The sequence below is a fragment of the Zonotrichia leucophrys genome, chromosome 21, assembly GCF_028769735.1.
Source record: "Zonotrichia leucophrys gambelii isolate GWCS_2022_RI chromosome 21, RI_Zleu_2.0, whole genome shotgun sequence".
Classification (NCBI taxonomy): Eukaryota; Metazoa; Chordata; class Aves; order Passeriformes; family Passerellidae; genus Zonotrichia; species Zonotrichia leucophrys.
This window is the reverse complement of record NC_088190.1, coordinates 5425162-5443951: the sequence shown is the minus strand read 5'-3', so window position 1 is coordinate 5443951 and position 18790 is coordinate 5425162. Positions and strand designations below refer to the sequence as shown.

The window sequence follows — 18790 nt, the reverse complement described above, 5'->3', positions numbered from 1 at the left end:
GGCACCCACTGGTTCTCGGGGTACGGGAGGGGACAGGCGCAGGGCTGGCAGTCCTCGGGGGTCCCGGCGGTGGCGTCCCCATAGAAGCCAGGGGCGCACTGGTCACAGAAGTCCCCTGCCGTGTTGTGCAAGCATCCCTGGGGGACAGTGGGGGCACAGATCGGGGTGTCAGGGCTGGGCCAACACCACAGCTCCCCCCAGGAGGTTGGGGACGTGGGGACTTACGGAGCAGGCGCCGCTCTCGGGGTGGCAGCTCTCGGAGTGGCCGTTGCACTCGCACAGCTCGCAGTGGCCCAGGTAGAGCCCCCCGCCCGTGCGCGTGTACCCGGGGGCACAGTCCTGCAGGAGGGACAGAGTTGGCACCCCACAGCCTGGGCACGGGGCTGGGCAGGGCTGGGAGGGGGCTTGGGGGACAGATGGGTGATGGTGGGGCTGCTGGGGGTGATGGAGAGTGATGGGGGTGATGGCAGCAATGCTGGGGGAGTGATGGTGATGATGGGAGGCTGATGGGATGATGGAGAATAATGGGATAAATCCTCCCTGCTGAAGGGAGAATTGAGGGGTGATGGGGGTGATGGGGGTGATACTGAGGTGAGGGGGGGTCTGGGGATGGATGGATGATGATGGGTGGGCTGGGGGGGTTGATGGAGGACGCTGGGGGTGATGCTGGGTAGGAGTATGTAGGGATGATGCTGGGGATGATGTGGGGTCATGAGCGGTGATGATGTGGTGTGATATGGGGGGTGATGGGGGAGTGATATGGGGGTGCTGGGGGGATGCTGGGGGCTGATGGGCAATGATGGGACTGCTGGTGATGATGATGATGACGCAATGATGGAGGGGTGATGGAGGGAGTGCTGGGAGGTGATGGATGGTGATGAGGGGGTGATACTGTAGGGAGAATGGAAGGGTCTCAGGGGTGAGGCTGGTGGGGTGATGATGGGTTTGATAGCGGATGAGAGGGTGGAGGGATGATGATGGGAGTGATAGGGGGATGATGATGGAGGTGATGATGTGGGATGATGGAGGGATGGGGGGATGGAGGATGATACCGGCCATGATTGGGGAATGCTGGGGTTGATGATGGGGACAGTGATGAAAGGAGTGATGGTGGTGATGGAGGGTCACCCTGGGCTGATGGGGGATGATGAGGAGATAGTGGGGAGGAGGGTAGGGAGGTGATGGGGGTGTCGGGGTGACACTGGGGAGGAGGGTAGGGAGGTGATGGGGGTGTCGGGGTGACACTGGGAGGGCTGGGCTGGGCTCACCTGGCAGGACAGCCCGTGGTACCCGGGGGGACAGCGACATTCCTCCACCTCGGGGGCGGGGGGCAGGCCGGGCTGGGGGGGCACGGCTGTGTCCATGGCCACGTCGGCGATGGCGGCGGCGGCTGTGCTCGTGGAGTAGGTGGCTCGGATCAGGATCTCATCCAGATCAGCCAGTGCCATCAGCAGGTGCTCCCGTGTCGCTGGCTGCCCGTCTGGCCGCTGCCAGTATTGCTGCAGGAACAGGGGGTGAGCAGGGGACACGCTGTGGCAAAGGGGGACATTGGGGACAAAGGCTGCCCAGCACCTCCTACCTCCCGAAAAATGATCTCGAAGGCCTGGGGGGTCCGCGGGGACAGGTCAGGCTGGTAGGCCACCAGCGTGATGTCATTGCCCTGTGGACAATGGGGACAAGGGGGTCAGGGGGTCCTGGTGTCACCCGGTGTGTCCCTGTGCCCCCCCAGCCAGCACCCCCTTACTGTGATCTGGACGTCGGCGTCGGGCAGGGGTGCTCCCTGTCCCCCCGGGGTGAAGCTCAGGGTGTAGCGCAGCCGACCGCCATAGGAGCCCACCTGTGGGATAATGGGATTATGGGATAGTGGGATTATGGGATTATAGGATAATGGGATGGAATAATGGGATGGGATAATGGGATGGGATGGGAAAATGAGATGGGAAAATGGGATGGGATTATGGGATGGGATGAGATGGGATGGGATGGGAAAATGAGATGGGATAATGGGGTGGGATTATGGGATGGGATGAGACAAGATAGGATGGGAAAATGGGATGGGATGGGATGGGATGGGCAAAGGGTAGAGAATGGGATGGGATGGGATAATGGGATGGGATGGGATTGGATAATGGGGTGGGATTATGGGATGGGATGGGATGGGATAATGGGATGGGATGGGATGGGATGGGATGGGATGGGCAAAGGGAAGAGAATGGGCATGATGGGGACAGGGATGGGGATGGGGAAGGCGATGAGATGAAATAGGGATGAGGAAAAGGAGAGGAAAAAGGGAGAGGGGAAAGTGGAAGGGGAAAAGGGAAAGAAAGAAGGTAGGGATGAGGAAGGGAAGAGGATGAGGAGGGGAGGGGATGGGATGGGGAAAGAGGAGAAAGAAAAGAATAGGGATGATGATGAAGACAGGGAATGGCACAGGGTAGGGATGAAAAATGCAAAAATTAGGAGAAAATGGGAAAAGGGAAAACAGAAGGGGCAAAGGGGAAAAGGACAAGGTGAAAATAGAAAAAAGGGAAGGGAAAGGGGAAAAGGAAGAAGAAAAAGGAGAAAGGCAGAGACAAGGAGGCTGTGCCCAACCTCCCCCCTGACAGTGCCTGGGGTGCCCTGGTGGGGCATTCCCATGGCTTCCACGGGCTCCCAGGGTCACCCTGTTACCTTGTCCCCCTGGTAGGGAGGTGGCAGCTGCCAGTAGTAGGAGTCAGGGGGCAGCTCCCCGAAGCGCTCGTAGCTCAGGTGGGGCTGGGGGTGCCCCGGCTGCACCCCAAAGCCGCTGTCCACGCGGGTGCTGCGCTGGCGGTTCACCAGGGCAAACCCCTGCGCATCCCCCGGGGCAAAGGACGTCCGGATCTGCGGGATCGAGGGGTGAGAGGGGTGTGGGACAGGTGGGGACACCCTGGGGACGTGTGGGGACAGGAGGGTTCACTCACGGTGCCGCGGGCGTAGGCAGTGCTGGTGCAGTGCTGAACGATGCCCATGCAGAAGCAGGGCAGGCACCCAGCTGGCTCATCCCCGCTCAGGTGGAAGTGGTGGGGACGGCACGTGGCACACTGGGGACCTTCCACGTTGGCCTGGGGAGAGGACAGAGTGGTGACATTGCCCTGCCACCCTTCCTGGGGTTGGGGACACACGCACAAGGCTCACCTTGCAGTGACACTGCCCGTTGGCATCGCAGCCCTCGCCGGTGCTGCCTCGTGGGTCACACTGGCATTGTGCACCGGGGACACCTGGCACTGAGGGGTGACACACAGTGAGCCACAACGCCCCTTGGTGCCACCACAGTGCCACCACTTTGTCCTGCCCTGTGCACTCACCTCGGCACGGCTCTCCCCGCAGTGGGTCCCCCACGTACCCGGGCAAGCACCTATGGTGGGACAAACCCAAATGAGGCAGTGAGAGGAGCAGTCACCCCAAAAACACCCCCTGCCCCAGCCCAGTGTCCCTGTCACCTCTCGCAGAGGCGCCCGCTGTGCCCTGGGGCACAGGCACTGCACGTGGGCTGCCCGTCCGTGTCCTCAAAGCAGATCTTTGTCACCCTGTGGAGGGGACAAAGGGACAGGTGACACCCAGGCAGTGTCCTCAGGGATGGGACAGACCAGGGAATGGCACCTACTGGGTGTCCCCATGGGGTCCATAGCAAGGACAGGGCTGGCAGTCACCACGGGTGGCATCACCGTAGTAGCCAGGCTGGCACTTGTCACACTGGGGACCCTCCGTGTGGTCCCGGCAGCCCTGTAAAGAAAGGGGGTGATGGCATCGGTGTCCCTGCCATGGGGGCCCCTGGGGAGTCCCCTGTGTGTCCCCAGCTGACCTGGCAGACGCCGGTGTCAGGGTGGCACTCGCTGGCATGGCCGTGGCACTGGCACGGCTCGCAGGTGCCCAGGTAGAGCCCGGTGCTGCTGCGGGTGTAGCCGGTGTCACAGTCCTAGAGGGGACAGTGGCAGGGGGTGGGACACTGCTCAGCATCCCCACAGTGGCAGTGGGGGGCCCGAGGGTCTCACCTGGCACGAGGCCCCGCGGTACCCAGGGGGGCAGGCGCAATCCTCCACCTCCAGCGCGGGCGGGCGGCCGGTGGCGTGTGGCACTGCCACGTCCAGGGTGACATCGGCCAGTCTGCGGGGCCAGAGGGGATGTCCTGTCAGCACTGCCCTGCCACCCTGCTGTGTCCCCTCCTGACCCCACCAGGAGCTCACCTGCTCTCCTCTGGCTGCTCTGAGTAGGATGCCCGGATCATGAACAGGTCCACGTCGGCCAGGGCCATCAGGAGGTGCTCACGGGTGGCATCGTGCCCATCTGCGCGGCGCCAGGCAGCCTGTGCCACACACCGGGGTGACATGGGGGCTGCCATCCCCCACTGCACCTTGAGGCATCCAGAGTGACCTCCCCATGGCAGCCAGTCTGACCCTGGGGCCCCCAGACCACCCATCCCCAGCACCCCCGTCCATGATCCCTCTGTGGGTGTCACACAGGGACCCCTCTCACCTCACGGATGGGCACAGTGACAGTGGTGGGGACACCGGCCGGGGCGGTGGCACTGGAGAAGTGCTCCAGGAGGATCCCATTGCCCTGGAGCAGCACATCAGGGTGCCGAGAGGGCAGGGGAGCGCCAGCTGGGGCCCGGTGTGTCACTGTGTAGCGCAGCTCCCCGCCGTACGCTGTCACCTGTGGGGACACTCAGCATGGCTCGGGGCCACCCGCTCCCAGAACTGCATGGTGGGGACACGGAGAGGCACAGAGGTGTCCCCAGAGCGGCTGTGTCACCTTGTCCCCGGTGAAGGGTGCGGGTAGCACCCAGTAGTGAACGCCCCGTGGCAGCTCTCGGAAGGCGTCGAAGCGCAGCTCCCGTGGGGACACGAAGTGTGGCACTGCCCCCGCCAGCCGTGACCCCGACAGGTTGGCCAGGGGCAGCGGGGAAGAGTCCTCAGAGCTGAGCAGCACCTGGCAGAGGGATTGTGGTGGGCATGGCATGGCACCACATGGCATGGCACAACATATAATGGCACGTCACTGCACAACACAGCAAGACATGGCACAACATGGCATGGCACTACTATGGCATGGCATGGCATGGCATGGCATGGCATGGCATGGCATGGCATGGCATGGCATGGCACTACTATGGCACAGTACTTCAAGACAATGACAGGGCATGGCATGGCATGATATGGCATGGAATGTCAAGACAATGACAAGGCATGGCATACCTGGAATGACATTTCAAGACTGACAAGACATGCTATGCCATGGAATGGCGTGTCAAGACAGTGACAAGGCATGGCGTGGCACAGCATGGCACAGCACGGCATGGAACATCAAGACAATGACAAGACACGCCATGCCATGGAATGGCACATCAAGACAATGACAAGACATGGCAGGCCATGGAATGGCACATCAAGACAATGACAAGGCATAGGATGGCATGGCATGGAACACCAAGACAATGACAAGACACGCCATGCCATGGAATGGCACATCAAGACAATGACAAGACCTAGCAGGCCATGGCACATCAAGACAATGACAAGGCATGGCATACATGGAATGATGTGTCAAGACATTGACAAGGCATAGGATAGCATGGCATGGAACATCAAGATAATGACAAGACATGGCAGGCCATGGAATGGCACATCAAGACAATGACAAGACCTGGCAGGCCATGGCCCAGGATGGCCCAGCCTGTCCCGGCCTGTCCCATGGGTACCTGGTGGCGGTGCCAGGCAGAGCTGGCACAGGAGCGGGACAGCCCCATGCAGAAGCAGGGCAGGCAGCCTGCAGGGTTGGCAGCACTCAGGTGGAAGGTGCCAGCAGCACACGAGTCACAGAGTCGGCCACGGACGTTGGGCTGGGGACACAGGGTGGGCACGGGTGAGCAGGGAAATGGGTGGGACTGGCACAACATGGCATGGCAGGGGGTGGGATGGATTGGGGGGGCTGGTGGGACGGGGTACCCCAGGGACCAGACTGGGTGTGATGGGGGGATCAGACTGAGTGTTTTGGGGGATTGGAGTGGGTCACATGGGGGATGGACTGGGTGTGATGGGGGGATCAGACTGAGTGTTTTGGGGGATTGGAGTGGGTCACATGGGGGATGGACTGGGTGTCATTGGTGCTGGGGGGATTGGACTGGGTGCCCCAGGGACCAGACTGGGTGTTATGGGAGATTGAAGAGGGTCCTGCTGGGGGGTTGGGCTGGGTGCCATGGGGCAGGGGATAGGATTGGTGCTGGGTGGAATGGACTGGGCACACCAGGCATTGAACTGGGTGCCACAGGGGTGGGACTCGCTACCATGGGAGGGTGGGACTGGTTGCCTCAGGGGATCTGGGTGCCATGGGATAGAGTTAAGATGGGTGCTAGGGCAGGGACTGGGTACCTGGGACCAGGCTGGTGCAGTGGGGGATAGCAATACCCAGCCCCCTGTTTCCCCCTCATTGTCCCCACCAATGTTGCCCCACTGTCCCCCAGCCCCCTGCCCTCACCTTGCAGCGACAAGTGCCACCCGCCTCGTCCTGGCCCCCGCGGGCATCACACTTGATGAGCTCCTGGCCTGCAGGCAGCAAGAATGAGGGTGGGGGGCACCCAAGGGTGCAGGGACCCCCCAACCAGCACCCTCCACTCACCGATCGGGGTGCACTTGCCACCCGGCTGGATGGGGTCTCCCTCGTAGCCTGGGGCGCACCTGTGGATGGGTGGGGGATAGGTGGGTGATGATGGGTGGGTGATGGGTGGGGGTGTCAGGTGGGGGGGTTAGGGGGAGGGACCCCCCACCCACCTCTCACAACGGCGACCAGCGTATCCAGGGGCGCAGGCATCACAGGTGGCCTGGCCATCTGTGTCCAAAAAGCAGGACTCCGAGAACCTGTGGGTGACAATGACGGTGACACCAGGGCGGGGACATCAGGGGCAGGTCCCTGGGGTCGGCACCCACCTGCGAGATGGCTCTGTGTAGGGACAGGGACAAGGGTGGCAAGCGGTGGCTGTGCCCTTGGTGGCATCGCCGAAGAAGCCAGGCTTGCACTTCTCACACTGGGGACCCTCCGTGTTGTGCTGGCAGTTCTGGGAGGGGGACACAGGTCACAGGGGCGTGGTGATTCTGTGCTGTGTCCCTGTCCCCTTGTCACCTCATCAACCCCTCACTCCTTACCAAGCAGTGCCCAAAAACAGGGTCACAGGTGCTGGAGTGGCCGTGGCAGCCACAGCCAGAGCAGATCCCCAGGTAGGGTCCCCTCGTCACCCGCTCAAAACGGGGGGCACAGCGCTGGCACGACAGCCCCGTGTAGCCCACAGGGCACCTGGGGACAGAGCAGTGTGACAGTGGCATCACAGCAGCAGTGCCACTGAGCCTCTGACCGTGCTGCCAGTGCTCACCTGCACTCCTCGACATCCCCGGCTGGCCCCAGGCTGGTGTCTGCAGTGCTGGTGATGTCCATGGCCACGTCGCTGAGCCCCACGCTGGCCATGCGCCCGTCATACACCGCCCGGATGAAGATGCCCTCCAGCCCCTGCAGCACCAGCAGCAGCAGCTCCCGGCTCACAGGAGCACCCTGCTCGTCCTCCCAGTGATCCTGCCAGGACGGTGACAGCAGTGTCACAGCAGGGTGGTGGTAATGCTGGCATCACCCACCTGCCACCACCAGCATCAGTGCCTCTCATCAACATCACTGCTACCAGCATCACCCACTTGCCACCAGTACCACCCACACTTCATCAGTATCTCCTTCCCATCCCTGGATTCAGCCACCCACCAGTATAACCAGTGTCACCCACTCCCTCTCTGCATCACCACCATCACCATCGCTCATCCATCACAACCACCATCATCACCCACTCATCCTCATCATCACCACCCATCCCCAGCATCACCCACCCATCCCCAGCATCATCACCATCCATCCTCTCTCACCACCCATCCCCAGCATCACCCACCCATCCCCAGCATCATCCACCCATGCCGATCACTCACCATCACCCACCACCATCATCATACACCCATCCCATGGCATCACCCACCCAGCATCCCCACCCATCGCCCAGCATCACCATCACCACCACCATCATCATCACCCACCCATCACCACTGGCATCACCCACCCAACCCCAGCATCACCCACCCATCGCCAGCATCACCCACCCATCACCACCACCATCATCATCACCCACCCATCACCACTGGCATCACCTCCCCACCACCACCACCACCCCCCCTTGTCACACCCACCTCGGTGAGGGGCACGTGCCGCCGGTTGAGGACGTCAGGCTGGGTGTCCCCAGCCCGTGCCCGCAGCTGCCGCCCGTGGCCCCGCAGCAGCACGTCGGGGTGGGCGGTGGGCTCGGGGGGCCCCCGGCCCAGCCGGTACCGCACCCCGTAGCTCAGTGCTCCCCCGTAGGCGTCCACCTGCCAACACAGCGGGCTGTCAGTGGCCATGCCACCAGTGTGCCCAGCCCTGCCCCTGCCCCGGCATCACCTTGTCCCCAAGGAAGGGCTCTGGCAGTGCCCAGAATGCATCCAGTGCCAGGAAGCGGCGGGACAGGTCCAGCAGCTGGAATTCCTCAGTGCCCACATCCACGTGGAGCTGGGTGGCCGACAGCACCGGTGCTGATGGCGCTGCTGGCACTGTCACATTGACACCTGCAAGGAAAATGCTCAGCCCCTCTGTGTCCCCTGCCCCTGCCCAGCCCCTGTCCCCTGTCCCCACAGCTCACCCTTGAAGTCGTCGGGGCGGTTGAAGCGCAGGTGGAGGCGGTGGCGGTGCCGGGTGGTGGCACGGCAGGAGGTGGTGACACCAAAGCAGAAGCAGGGCAGGCAGCGGGATGTCCCTGTCACCTGGAAGTGGCCCTCGGGACACGGCCCTGTGGGAGATGAGACAGCAGGTGATGGTGACAGTGCCACGGTGGGGTTGGTGGCACGGAGCACGGAGGGGTGGCTCACCGGGGCGGGTGACGGTGAGGATGCTGTCAGGGATGCCAAACACCATGCCCAGGGTGTTGATGGCCTCGCAGGTGTAGGCGCCTTGATCAGCCTCCTTCACGTCCCGGATTGTCAGGGTGCCCTGCCCAGCCTCGCTCACGATCGACACCCTGTGGGGCACGTTTGGTACCCAGAGCCTGGCACAAGCGGAGCCCGGCATAGCCGGGAGCCACACACACCCCGTGCCCAGCACACGCAGCACCTGGCACACCTGGGGCTCTGCACACCCAGTGCACCCAGTGCCCTGCACACCCAGTGCCCTGCACACCCACACCACCTGATACTGGGCACACCCAGTGCCGTGTATACCCAGTACACCCAGTGCCCTGCACACCCAGTGCCCCACATACCCAGTGCCCTGCATACCCAGTGCCCCACACACCCATTATACCCAGTGCCCTGCATACCTGGCACCCAGTGCCCTGCACACCCAGTACACCCAGTGCCCCACACACCCAGTGCCCCGCACACCCTGCACACCCAGTGCTCCGCACACCCTGCACACCCCACGCCCGGCACACCCAGTGCCCAGCCCCAGCCCAGCAGCCCATTCCCTCCGCATGACCGGCTTACACCCTGGCCCCGCCCCAATTTCAGGCTCCTCCCACCACACAAGCCACGCCCATCGTCACACATGCCTGCTAGCCACGCCCATTTGTCAATCCTGCCCACTCAGACCCCGGCCTGCACAGAAGCCCCGCCCCTAAGCTTGCCCCAGCACCTTAGCCCCAAACAAACCCCGCCCACACAGACCCCACCCCAAAGAGAAGCCCCTCCCATCACAGATCGCAGCCAATCACAAGTTCCTCCCATCGCAAGCTACGCCCCTTCCTTTAATCTGCAACCGGCACCCCTTAGGCTCCGCCCCTGGCCCCGCCCACCTGTGGCTGCTGGGGGTGTGTCCCCAGTTCAGGCGCCAGGTGACGATGGGGGTGGGGACACCGGTGGCCACACAGGTGAAGGTGACGGTCTGGCCTGGCACCGCCCTCACCGACTCCCGCGGCAGCGTCACCACCTGTGGGGGCACTGCCACCGCCACCCAGTCAGTCATTGTCACCGCCACCGGCGCCACCGGGGGACAGGGACACTGCCACCGCCACCCAGTCAGTCATTGTCACCGCCACGGGCACCAACCACACTGGGGGACAGGGACACTGCCACTGCCACCCGGTCAGTCATTGTCACTGCCACGGGCACTACCAGGGCACAGGGACACTGCCACTGCCACCCAGTCAGTCACTGTCACCACCACGGGCACCACCAAACACAATGTCCCCAGTATGGTCCTGTGGCACTGGCTTGGGCATAGAGTCTCCAGCCCAGTGCCATGGCACAATGTCCCTAAACACAATGTCACCAGCCTGGCACCATGACACAATGTCCCCAGCCCTCTGCACTGGCATGAGGTCCCCGGGCAGTGTCCCCAGCCTGGTGTCACAGCAGAGGGTCCCTGGCAGAGCTCAGACACAGCCCCGTACCCCAAGGACAGTTCGGGCACAGTGTCCCCATCCTGGTGCCACAGCATCTCTGACACTTCATCCCCAGCCCAGCCGTGGTCCCCATGTCCCCTGCCAGCCAAGCTGTCCCCTCTGGTGTCACTCACCACATCCAACCTCGTCGCTGCGGTCGGGGCAGTCGGGCTCCCTGTCGCACTGGTAGCTGGCTCGGATGCAGGTCCCGCTGGACACACACCGGAATTCCGCCGGCCCACAGGCTGCACCGGGCGCCTTGGTGGCTGCAGGGGGTGACAGCACGGTGTCAGTCGTGTCCCTGTGTCCCCACAGTGTCCCCGTGTCCCCACGTTGTCCCCGAGCCCCCGCACTCACGGCAGTCGCTCTCGTCGGAGCCGTCGCCGCAGTCGTTCTCGCCGTCGCAGCGCCACAGCTTGAGGGCACAGTGCCCGTTGGCACACTTGAACTCGTTGGGCTCGCAGGGGGACGGGGTGCCTGGGGGGGCACGGGGCAGGTCAGCACCCAGAACCCCAAAATCCCAGGGTGGAAAACACCTTTGAGATCACTGATGACCCAACACCGCCTTGTCACCCAGACCGTGGCACTGAGTGCCACATCCAGGCTTTCCTTAAACATTTCCAGGGATGGTGACTCTACCACCTCCCTGGGCAGCCACTTCCAGTGCCCAGCCACCCTTTCTGTGTGGAGCTTCTTCCTAATGTGCAGCCTAAACCTCTACTGCACACCTCAGGGCTGTGTCCTCTCATCCTCTTCCTCCTTCTCTGGGAGCAGAGCTCAGCCCCACTGGGCTGCACCTTCCTCTCAGGGAGTTGTAGAGCAATAAGGTCCTCCCTGAACCTCCTTTTCTCCAGGGTTAGGAGCCCCCCAGCTCCCTCAGGTGCTCCTCACAGGATTGTGTGTTCCAGCCTTGTTGCCCTTCTCTGGAAATGCTCCAGCCCCTCCATGTCCTCCTTAAATTGGGGGGCCCAGAACTGGACACAGCACTGGAGGTGCTGCCCATCACAGGGGAAGAATCCCTGCCCTGCTCCTGCTGGCCACACCATTCCTGATCCAGGCCAGGAGCCATTGGACTTCTTGCCCACCTGGGCACACTGCTGGCTCATTTCCAGCCTGCTGTCCATCAGTGTCCCCAGGTCCCTTTCTGCCTGGCTGCTGTCCCCAGGGTAGCACTGCAGGGTTTGTTGTAGCCAAAGTGCAGAACCTGGGATTTGGACTTGTTAAACCTCACACCAATGGATTCATCCCTTGGATCCAGCCTGTCCAGGGCCCTCAAGCCTCCAGCAGATCCACACTCACACCCAGCTTGGTGTGGAGCTCAATGCCCTCACCAGACCATCATTAATGATTTTTACTTTGCTTTAACAGGACTGGGCCCAACAGGGACACATATGGTGACCCAACACTGACCACCCCATCTCCCATCACTCCATCAGCCCTTCCCAGCCTGGCACAGAGCGAACCAGCCCAAGCCATGCCCTGCCAGCTATTTAGAGCCCCCCAAATCCCCTGTGCACCCCCAGACCCACCGCAGGCGTCCTCGTCGGAGCCGTCGGCGCAGTCGCGCTCTCCGTCGCACAGGTAATCCCTGGGCACGCAGCGCCCGTCCCTGCAGGCGGCCTCGCCCCCCTGGCACCCCCCGGGCGCTGGTCTGGGGGGCCGTGGCGTGAAGGGGCGCAGGGGGGACGCCGGGGTGGTGCCCACGGGCGCGGTGCTCAGCGGGCGCGTGGTGGTGGCCGGGCGGGCGGTGCTGGGGGGCGGCCGTGGGGACGGCTCTGGGGGCAGAAAATGGGGGTGAGGGGGGGATTTAGGAGGGAAGGGGGATTTAGGGCTGGAGGGGAGGGGTGCAGGGGGGGTTTATGGGGGGGTGTGGGGGCAAAAATGGGCTGTAGAGGGGTTATAAAGGGCAAAAAAGGGGTGTGAGGAATGTTTATGGGGGCATTGGGGTAAAATGGGGGTGCAGGGGGGTTAAAGTGAGAAATGCAGGTGCAGAGTGGTATAAAGGGCAAAAGGGGTGTGCGAAGGGTGCAAGGGGGGCTTATGGGGGGGTATAGGGGCAAAATGGGTTGCAGGGGGTTATATGGGGGGAAAAGGGGTTGTGAGGAGTGCTTATGGGGGCACAGGGATAAAATGGGGGTGCAGGGGGGTTAAAGTGAAAAATGGGGGTGCAGAGTGCTATAGAGGGCAAAAGGGGTGTGGGGAATGTTCATGGGGTGCAGGGGGGCTGGAGAAAAATGAGGGGGCAGTAGAGTATAAGGGGGTATATGATAAAAAGGGATTGCAGGGAATATTTATGGGGATGTAGCAGTAAAACAGGGAGCAGGGGGTTAAAGGGGAAACTGAGGGTGCAGGAGGAGACTTATAGACAGGAAAGGGGAGTGCAGAGGGGCAGTGTCAGGCCCATGGGGTGGGCAATGAGGGCAGGGAGGGCTGGAGGGGGAAGAGGAGGTTTTGGGGTGCCCCATTGCCTCACCACATCCCTCCTCATCAGAAGCATCGTGGCAGTCGGGCCGGCGGTCGCAGCGATACTCCAGGGCCACGCACTCCCCGCTGCCACAGGAGAACTCCCCGGCGGTGCAGGCACGAGGCTGGGGGGTCACTGCAGCCAGGGAGGGGGCACAGGCTCAGGGGGGGCACCCCAAAACATCCCCCCACCCATAATTCAGCCAGCAGAGCAACACACACAGGTTGGGATGCGCTGCTCTGAGGTTTCCAACCCCAAACTGCTCCAGAGCACCCCAAAACCCCCCAGAGCCCCCCAATCTCACCGGCTCCCAGGCGGCGGAACTGGAAGCCCTGGGGGGAGGTGAGGTAGGAGGCGATGGAGCCCCCGGCCAGCAGGTCCCGCAGGACCCCCCCGAGCTGCGCCTCGTCCCCGTTGCCCTCCGAGCCCACGTCCAGCTCCACAAACACATCCCCGTCCAGCTGCCTGGGGGACAGGGGGTCAGCATCCCAGAGCGGCCTCACTGCACCCCCAAACCGGCCCCGAGACTCCAAACCACCCACGCTGCACCCCGAGAATTGCTCATCTCCTCCAATGCACCCCAGCACCTCCAAATGCATCAGTCAGCCCCAAAAAACTCCCTGCAGCTCTTCACGGCACCCTGAAATGTCCTCACTGCAACCCAAGAGCCCTTCTTTGCACCCCAAAACATTCCCATCACTGCCAATCCACCCCAACACCTACAAAACCTCTGTTCTCCCAAAAGCACCCCAAAACTTCCTCATTGCACCCCAAAGCCTTCTCATTGCACCCCAAAAGCCCCTCATTGCATCCCAAAACATCCCCTTCACCTCCAATCTGCCCCATCACCTCCAAACATCTCCATCATCCCCAAAACGCCCAAAAGCTCCTTCTACACCCCAAAACTTCCTCATTGCACCCCAAAATCTCCCCAGATTATGCCTTGCTCCCCCAGACCCCCCCCACTTTCCCAACCCCAAACCCTACCCCCTGATCTCCCAAACCCCCCCAAAGCCCCCGATCCCCCAAGTAACCCCTCACTCCTGATGGACCACGCTGACCACCTGGTCCCCAGCACTTCGTAGTTGACTCCAGCGTCAAAGAGTCAGCCCTTGTGCCCCAAAGGTCCCCGTGCCTCCAACCTGCCCCATCCCCCCACACACCTTCCACATCCCCGGAAAATCTCGCCGAAACTCCTCTCAGGTCCTCAGCCGCGAGCTTCGTCATTGCTAGTCCCACCCAAAAATCTGGGGCCTTGCTCCCCCAGACCCCCCTGCCCCACCTTTTCCCAACCTCCCAAACCCCTTGGACCCCCCTGGACTCCCCCCAAAGCTCCTCAAGCCCCCTCACTCACTTGATGAAGACCACGCTGACCACCTGGTCCCCAGGCACTTTGTAATACTCGGACTCCAGCTGTCGGAAATGAGGGTTCAGGATGGTCCCTTGGGTTCCCCCAAAGGGTCCCTCGGGTGCCCCCCACCCCTGCACCCCCCGAGTGCCCCCCCCAGCACCCACCGTGTCCACCACGGCCTCAGAAATCTCGCGGAACTCCTCGGAGTCAGGGTCCTCCAGCCGCGGGCTGTAGTCGATGCTGCGGGTGAAGTTCACCAGAGCCCGGAAATAAACTGGGGGTGGAGGGTGCCAAAATTTGGGATGGGGTGTCAAAACTTGGGGGGGGGTGGCACCTGCACCCCCAAAAAATCCCCCTGGCCCAGCTGTGACCCCCACCCAGCTGTGAGTCCCCCATCCAGATGTTCCTTGTAATCCCCAGCTGTGTTTCCCCCTCCCGGGGATTGTTTCCCCCAATCCTCCCGAGGGATTGGGATCCCACCCGATGAAGCACAGGAGGAAAAGTGGGGCTGCAGCAAAAGGGGGAGGGGTCCCCAAAAGTGTCACTTACTGATCGGGGGGTCGTCCTCGGGCTCGGCCACCACCATGCCCGCGGGCGCGGGGCGGGGCCCGGGCGCTGCCCCCGGGGAGGAGGAGGAGGAGGAGGAGAAAGAGGAGGAGGAGGATGAAGAGGAGACAGAGGTTGAGAGCGGTGCCAGCAGTGGGGCCCAGCCCGGGGCCAGGTGCCATCCACAGTGTCCCCTTACCGGTGGGTGCCAGCCCGCTGCTGGGAGGCGGGGCCTTGACGCTCGGTGGCCAGGGGACACCGCTGCCATCCTCCCCGCTGCCATCTGCCACGGGCACAGCGTGAGGGTGGCACCCGCCCGTGGGGACACCCACATGCGTGGGCACCCACCCACGGTGACACCCATCTACCCACGGTGACACCCATCCATCCATGGTGGCATCCACCCACCCACGGTGACACCCACCCACCCGTGGTGGCACCCACCCACCCATGGTGACATCCACCTACCCATGGTGACATCCACCCACCCACGGTGACATCCAACCACCCACGGTGATATCCCCCCACCCATGGTGGCACCCATTGCCACCAAATGCCACCAGCTCTCATTGCCACCCACAATGGGGACTGTGTGGTGGCACCAGGGGAGCACCCACATGTGTGACACATTGCCATGGTGACACACATCCATGGTAGCCTCCACCTGGTGACATTTTACTGCCAGATTGACACCAGTGCCATCCGCCCTGGGAACAACATGGGAGCACCCAGGGTGGTTCTACCCAAGGTGACAGCCACCCATGGTGGCATTCACCCACGGTGATGCTCACCCACTCAGTGCCACCCTGCCACCCATCTGTGGTGGGGGCAGCACGAGTGGCACTCGCTTGCTGTGACATCCACCCACCCAGTGCCACCTTATCACCAGATGCCACCAGTCCAAGTGGCACCAACCACAATGAGGACAGTGCAAGCAGCATCCAGGGTGGTACCCACACACCCAGTGCCACCTTGGTGCTGGGTGCCATCAGGTTCCTTTCCTATCTGCAATGGGGACAGGTGAGTAAGTGGCACCTGTGGTGGCACCAGCTGATGGTAACACCCCCAATGTGTGTCACACCCACCCACAGTGACATTCGGCCAAAGTGACTCTCACTCCTGGTGGCACCGACCCACCCGGTGCCACTTTCCCACCAGGTCCCAGTGCCATCCACTGTGCAAGTGGCACCCAGGGTGGCATCAGGACCCACCCACCCACCCTGGTGTCCCCTCACCTCCAGAGGCCACCAGGTCCTCATCATCTGACAGGTGCCGGTAGTAGCGCCGTCCCTGCGTGTCCCCAACGTGATCGGCCACCGTGTCCTCGGGGAAGGCGTCGGCCCAGCCGCGGGCACTGCTGGTGACCTGGGGACAGGGGGACAGGGCCACCATGGGATGGAGCCACCATGGGATGGAGCCACCATGGGACGGGGCCACCAGGGGACGGGGCCACCGTGGGACGGGGCCACCATGGAATGGGACACGTCACCCCGGGGGGGACGGGGGTGGGGGTGCGTGGCTGTGCGGTGGCGTCACCGGGAGAAGGGAGCGGGATGAGCTCATCGCACACCCCCGGCATTCCTGCCCCGACCGGCACCGGGATCACCGGGACTGCACCGGGATCACCGGGACTGCACCCGGGATCACCAGGATCACCGGGATCACCGGATCACCGGGACTGCACCGGGATCACCGGGACCGCCGGCGCCGGGACGTGCATGTGCAGGCACTGGGAAAAGTGCCGGGGAGCCCGGTGTGCACACGCGTGTGCAGCGACACGGGAAGCGTGTGCACACGCGTTTGCACTGCTCCACGTGTGCGCTGACACGGGGACGCGCGTGCACTCTGACACGTGGCTGTGCACGCGCGTTTGCACCAGCACCGAGGCGCGCCCGCAGCCTGCCGTGCACACGCGCGTGTTTGCAGCACCACGCGTGTGACAGCACACGCCAAGACAGTCACCCACAGATGGCTGTGAACACCTCCATGTGCCAGAGAACACTGGCACTCCACACCCGCGCCCTGGCACACGCGTGTGCCCCAGCCGGGTGTGCCCCAGCCCGGTGCCCGGGTGTGCCCGGTGCCCCGGGGCCGAGCACACGCGTGTGCCCCAGCCGGGTGTGCCCCAGCCCGGTGCCCCCGCCCCGGCCCCGGCAGGAATCCGTCGCTGCAGCACTTTGCTGTGCAAACAAGCGTCGGGGGATTAGGCGGGACAAGGGGGGGACGGGACACGGGGGGGACACGGGGGGGCCACGCTGCCACACGGACGGGAGGACCCAACACCCCAAGGGGTCCCTTGTGGGTGCCAGCCCGGCCCCCGTGCAAGGGGAAACTGAGGCACGGGGCCGTGTGTGCTTGGGGCGGCTCTGCCGCTCCCCAGATGCGGACTGGGTGCTCACCCCACATCCCCACTCGTGTTCCCAGCGAGTGGGGGCTCTGCCATTGTCCCCACGGGGGTGGCTGCTCAGTCCCTACACCGAGCATGCAGGGGCTCTGTCACCGTGTCCCCCACTGTGCCCCAAGCCCCTGGGTGTCCTGGAATCACCCCCACTCGTGCACTGAGCCAGTGGGTGCCCAGCCCCTGCTCCCCAGCCCCTGGAATCGCCCCCCACTCATGCACCAAGCCCGTGGGTTCCCAGCCCGGGCGCCGCAGCCCCTGGGTGTCCTGCAATCACTCCCCACTCGTGCCCCGAGTCCATGGGTGACACCACTGCTCTCCAGGCCCTGGAATCGCCCCCACTTGTGCCCCGAGCCCATGGGTGCCCTGGAATTGCCCCCCACTTGTGCACCAAGCCCGTGGGTGCCCAGGCTCCGTTCCCCAGCCCCTGGGTGTCCTGGAATCGCTCCCCACACGTGGCCCGAGCCCGTGGGTGCCCAGTCCCTGCTCCCATCGTGTCCCGAGCCTCTGGATGCCCTGGAACCATTCCCTACACGTGCCCCAAGCTCCTGGATGCCGCCCCTGTTCCTCAGCCCCTGCTGCCCTGGCATCGCCCCCACTCATGCCCTAAGCCCGCGGATGCCAGCCCCTGCTCCCCAGCCTCTGTAACCACTCCCCACTCGTGCCCCGAGCCCGTGGGTGCCACCATTGCTCGCCAGCCCCTGGAATCACTCCCCACTCGTGCCCCAAGCCCATGGGTGCCAGGCCCTGCTCCCCACTCGTGCCCCGATTCCGTGGGTGCACAGGTCCTGCTCCCCAGTCCCGCTCCCCACTCGTGCCCCCCTGCCCAGCCCCTGGAATCACTCCCCACTCCTGCACCAAGCCCGTGGGTGCCAGGCCCCGCTCCCCACTCGTGCCCCACTGCCCAGCCCTGCTCCCCACTCGTGCCCCGAGCCCGTGGGTGCCAGGCCCCGCTCCCCACTCGTGCCCCACGGCCCAGCCCCGCTCCCAGCCCCATCCCAGCCGCAGGAAGCGCAGCCGCGGGCCGGCTGTCCGGCGGTGTCGGCGCAGGGTCGGGGCCAATCCCCCCTCTCCGGTTACCGGAAGCCTCTCCCGCTCCCCGGCCCCGCAGCCCCGGGCGCCCGGGCCCCCCCCGGCAGCCGGGACCCCCCCGCTGCCGCCGGGGCACCGCGCCCGGCCGGACGCCACGGCCCCGCCGCCGCCGCCGCTCACATTTTCCACTCCCCGGCCCAAATCCTGCCCCGCACCCTGGGGAAAACTCGGGGGGGAAGGGGGGCGAGGAAGAGGAGGGTGAGGAAGCACCACGCTGCCAACCCCCCGCTTCCAAAGTGCGCCCCAAATTAGGGGCAACACCTCAGCCCTCCCTTATTTCGGTGTCCCCCGGCAGTTTGGGTGTTCCCGCACTAAAATCTGGATGTGGTCCCTCAAATCTCCAAGTGGCCCCCAAATCTGGATGTGCCCCCCCCCGTTAATTCATCCGGGTGAGGAAGAGGAGGTGACGCAGCACAAGAATAATAACCGGGGGGGGTTATTAATAGCAATCCCCCCCTGGCTCATTGTTCCCCCCAAGGTCATGCT

General features: G+C 63.6%; 1 protein-coding gene across 3 annotated transcripts in view; it reads right to left on the bottom strand.

The window, feature by feature from the left end:
* The window catches only part of HSPG2 (heparan sulfate proteoglycan 2), a 45393-nt gene that overhangs the window by 23221 nt on the left and 3382 nt on the right, over positions 1-18790 (bottom strand). For 2 of the 3 annotated variants that reach the window (XM_064730357.1, XM_064730359.1), the window contains exons 2-39: positions 16050-16179; positions 15014-15097; positions 14818-14883; positions 14433-14542; positions 14272-14330; positions 13222-13382; positions 12927-13052; positions 11983-12228; positions 10811-10930; positions 10588-10719; positions 9866-10010; positions 8946-9094; positions 8720-8866; positions 8482-8645; positions 8235-8411; positions 7385-7581; positions 7161-7308; positions 6945-7072; positions 6789-6875; positions 6637-6695; positions 6496-6563; positions 5720-5860; positions 4774-4950; positions 4495-4674; positions 4206-4324; positions 4014-4125; positions 3824-3937; positions 3626-3744; positions 3462-3548; positions 3327-3376; positions 3157-3245; positions 2943-3083; positions 2671-2862; positions 1745-1837; positions 1580-1660; positions 1269-1499; positions 226-339; positions 10-137 (exon numbers count right to left, since the gene is read on the bottom strand). In XM_064730357.1, the coding sequence (XP_064586427.1) occupies positions 10-137; positions 226-339; positions 1269-1499; positions 1580-1660; positions 1745-1837; positions 2671-2862; positions 2943-3083; positions 3157-3245; positions 3327-3376; positions 3462-3548; positions 3626-3744; positions 3824-3937; positions 4014-4125; positions 4206-4324; positions 4495-4674; positions 4774-4950; positions 5720-5860; positions 6496-6563; positions 6637-6695; positions 6789-6875; positions 6945-7072; positions 7161-7308; positions 7385-7581; positions 8235-8411; positions 8482-8645; positions 8720-8866; positions 8946-9094; positions 9866-10010; positions 10588-10719; positions 10811-10930; positions 11983-12228; positions 12927-13052; positions 13222-13382; positions 14272-14330; positions 14433-14542; positions 14818-14883; positions 15014-15097; positions 16050-16179 (4871 nt within the window). The remainder of the gene's footprint in view (positions 1-9; positions 138-225; positions 340-1268; positions 1500-1579; positions 1661-1744; positions 1838-2670; positions 2863-2942; positions 3084-3156; positions 3246-3326; positions 3377-3461; positions 3549-3625; positions 3745-3823; positions 3938-4013; positions 4126-4205; positions 4325-4494; positions 4675-4773; positions 4951-5719; positions 5861-6495; positions 6564-6636; positions 6696-6788; positions 6876-6944; positions 7073-7160; positions 7309-7384; positions 7582-8234; positions 8412-8481; positions 8646-8719; positions 8867-8945; positions 9095-9865; positions 10011-10587; positions 10720-10810; positions 10931-11982; positions 12229-12926; positions 13053-13221; positions 13383-14271; positions 14331-14432; positions 14543-14817; positions 14884-15013; positions 15098-16049; positions 16180-18790) is intronic. The other variant, XM_064730358.1, reaches the window with a different exon arrangement.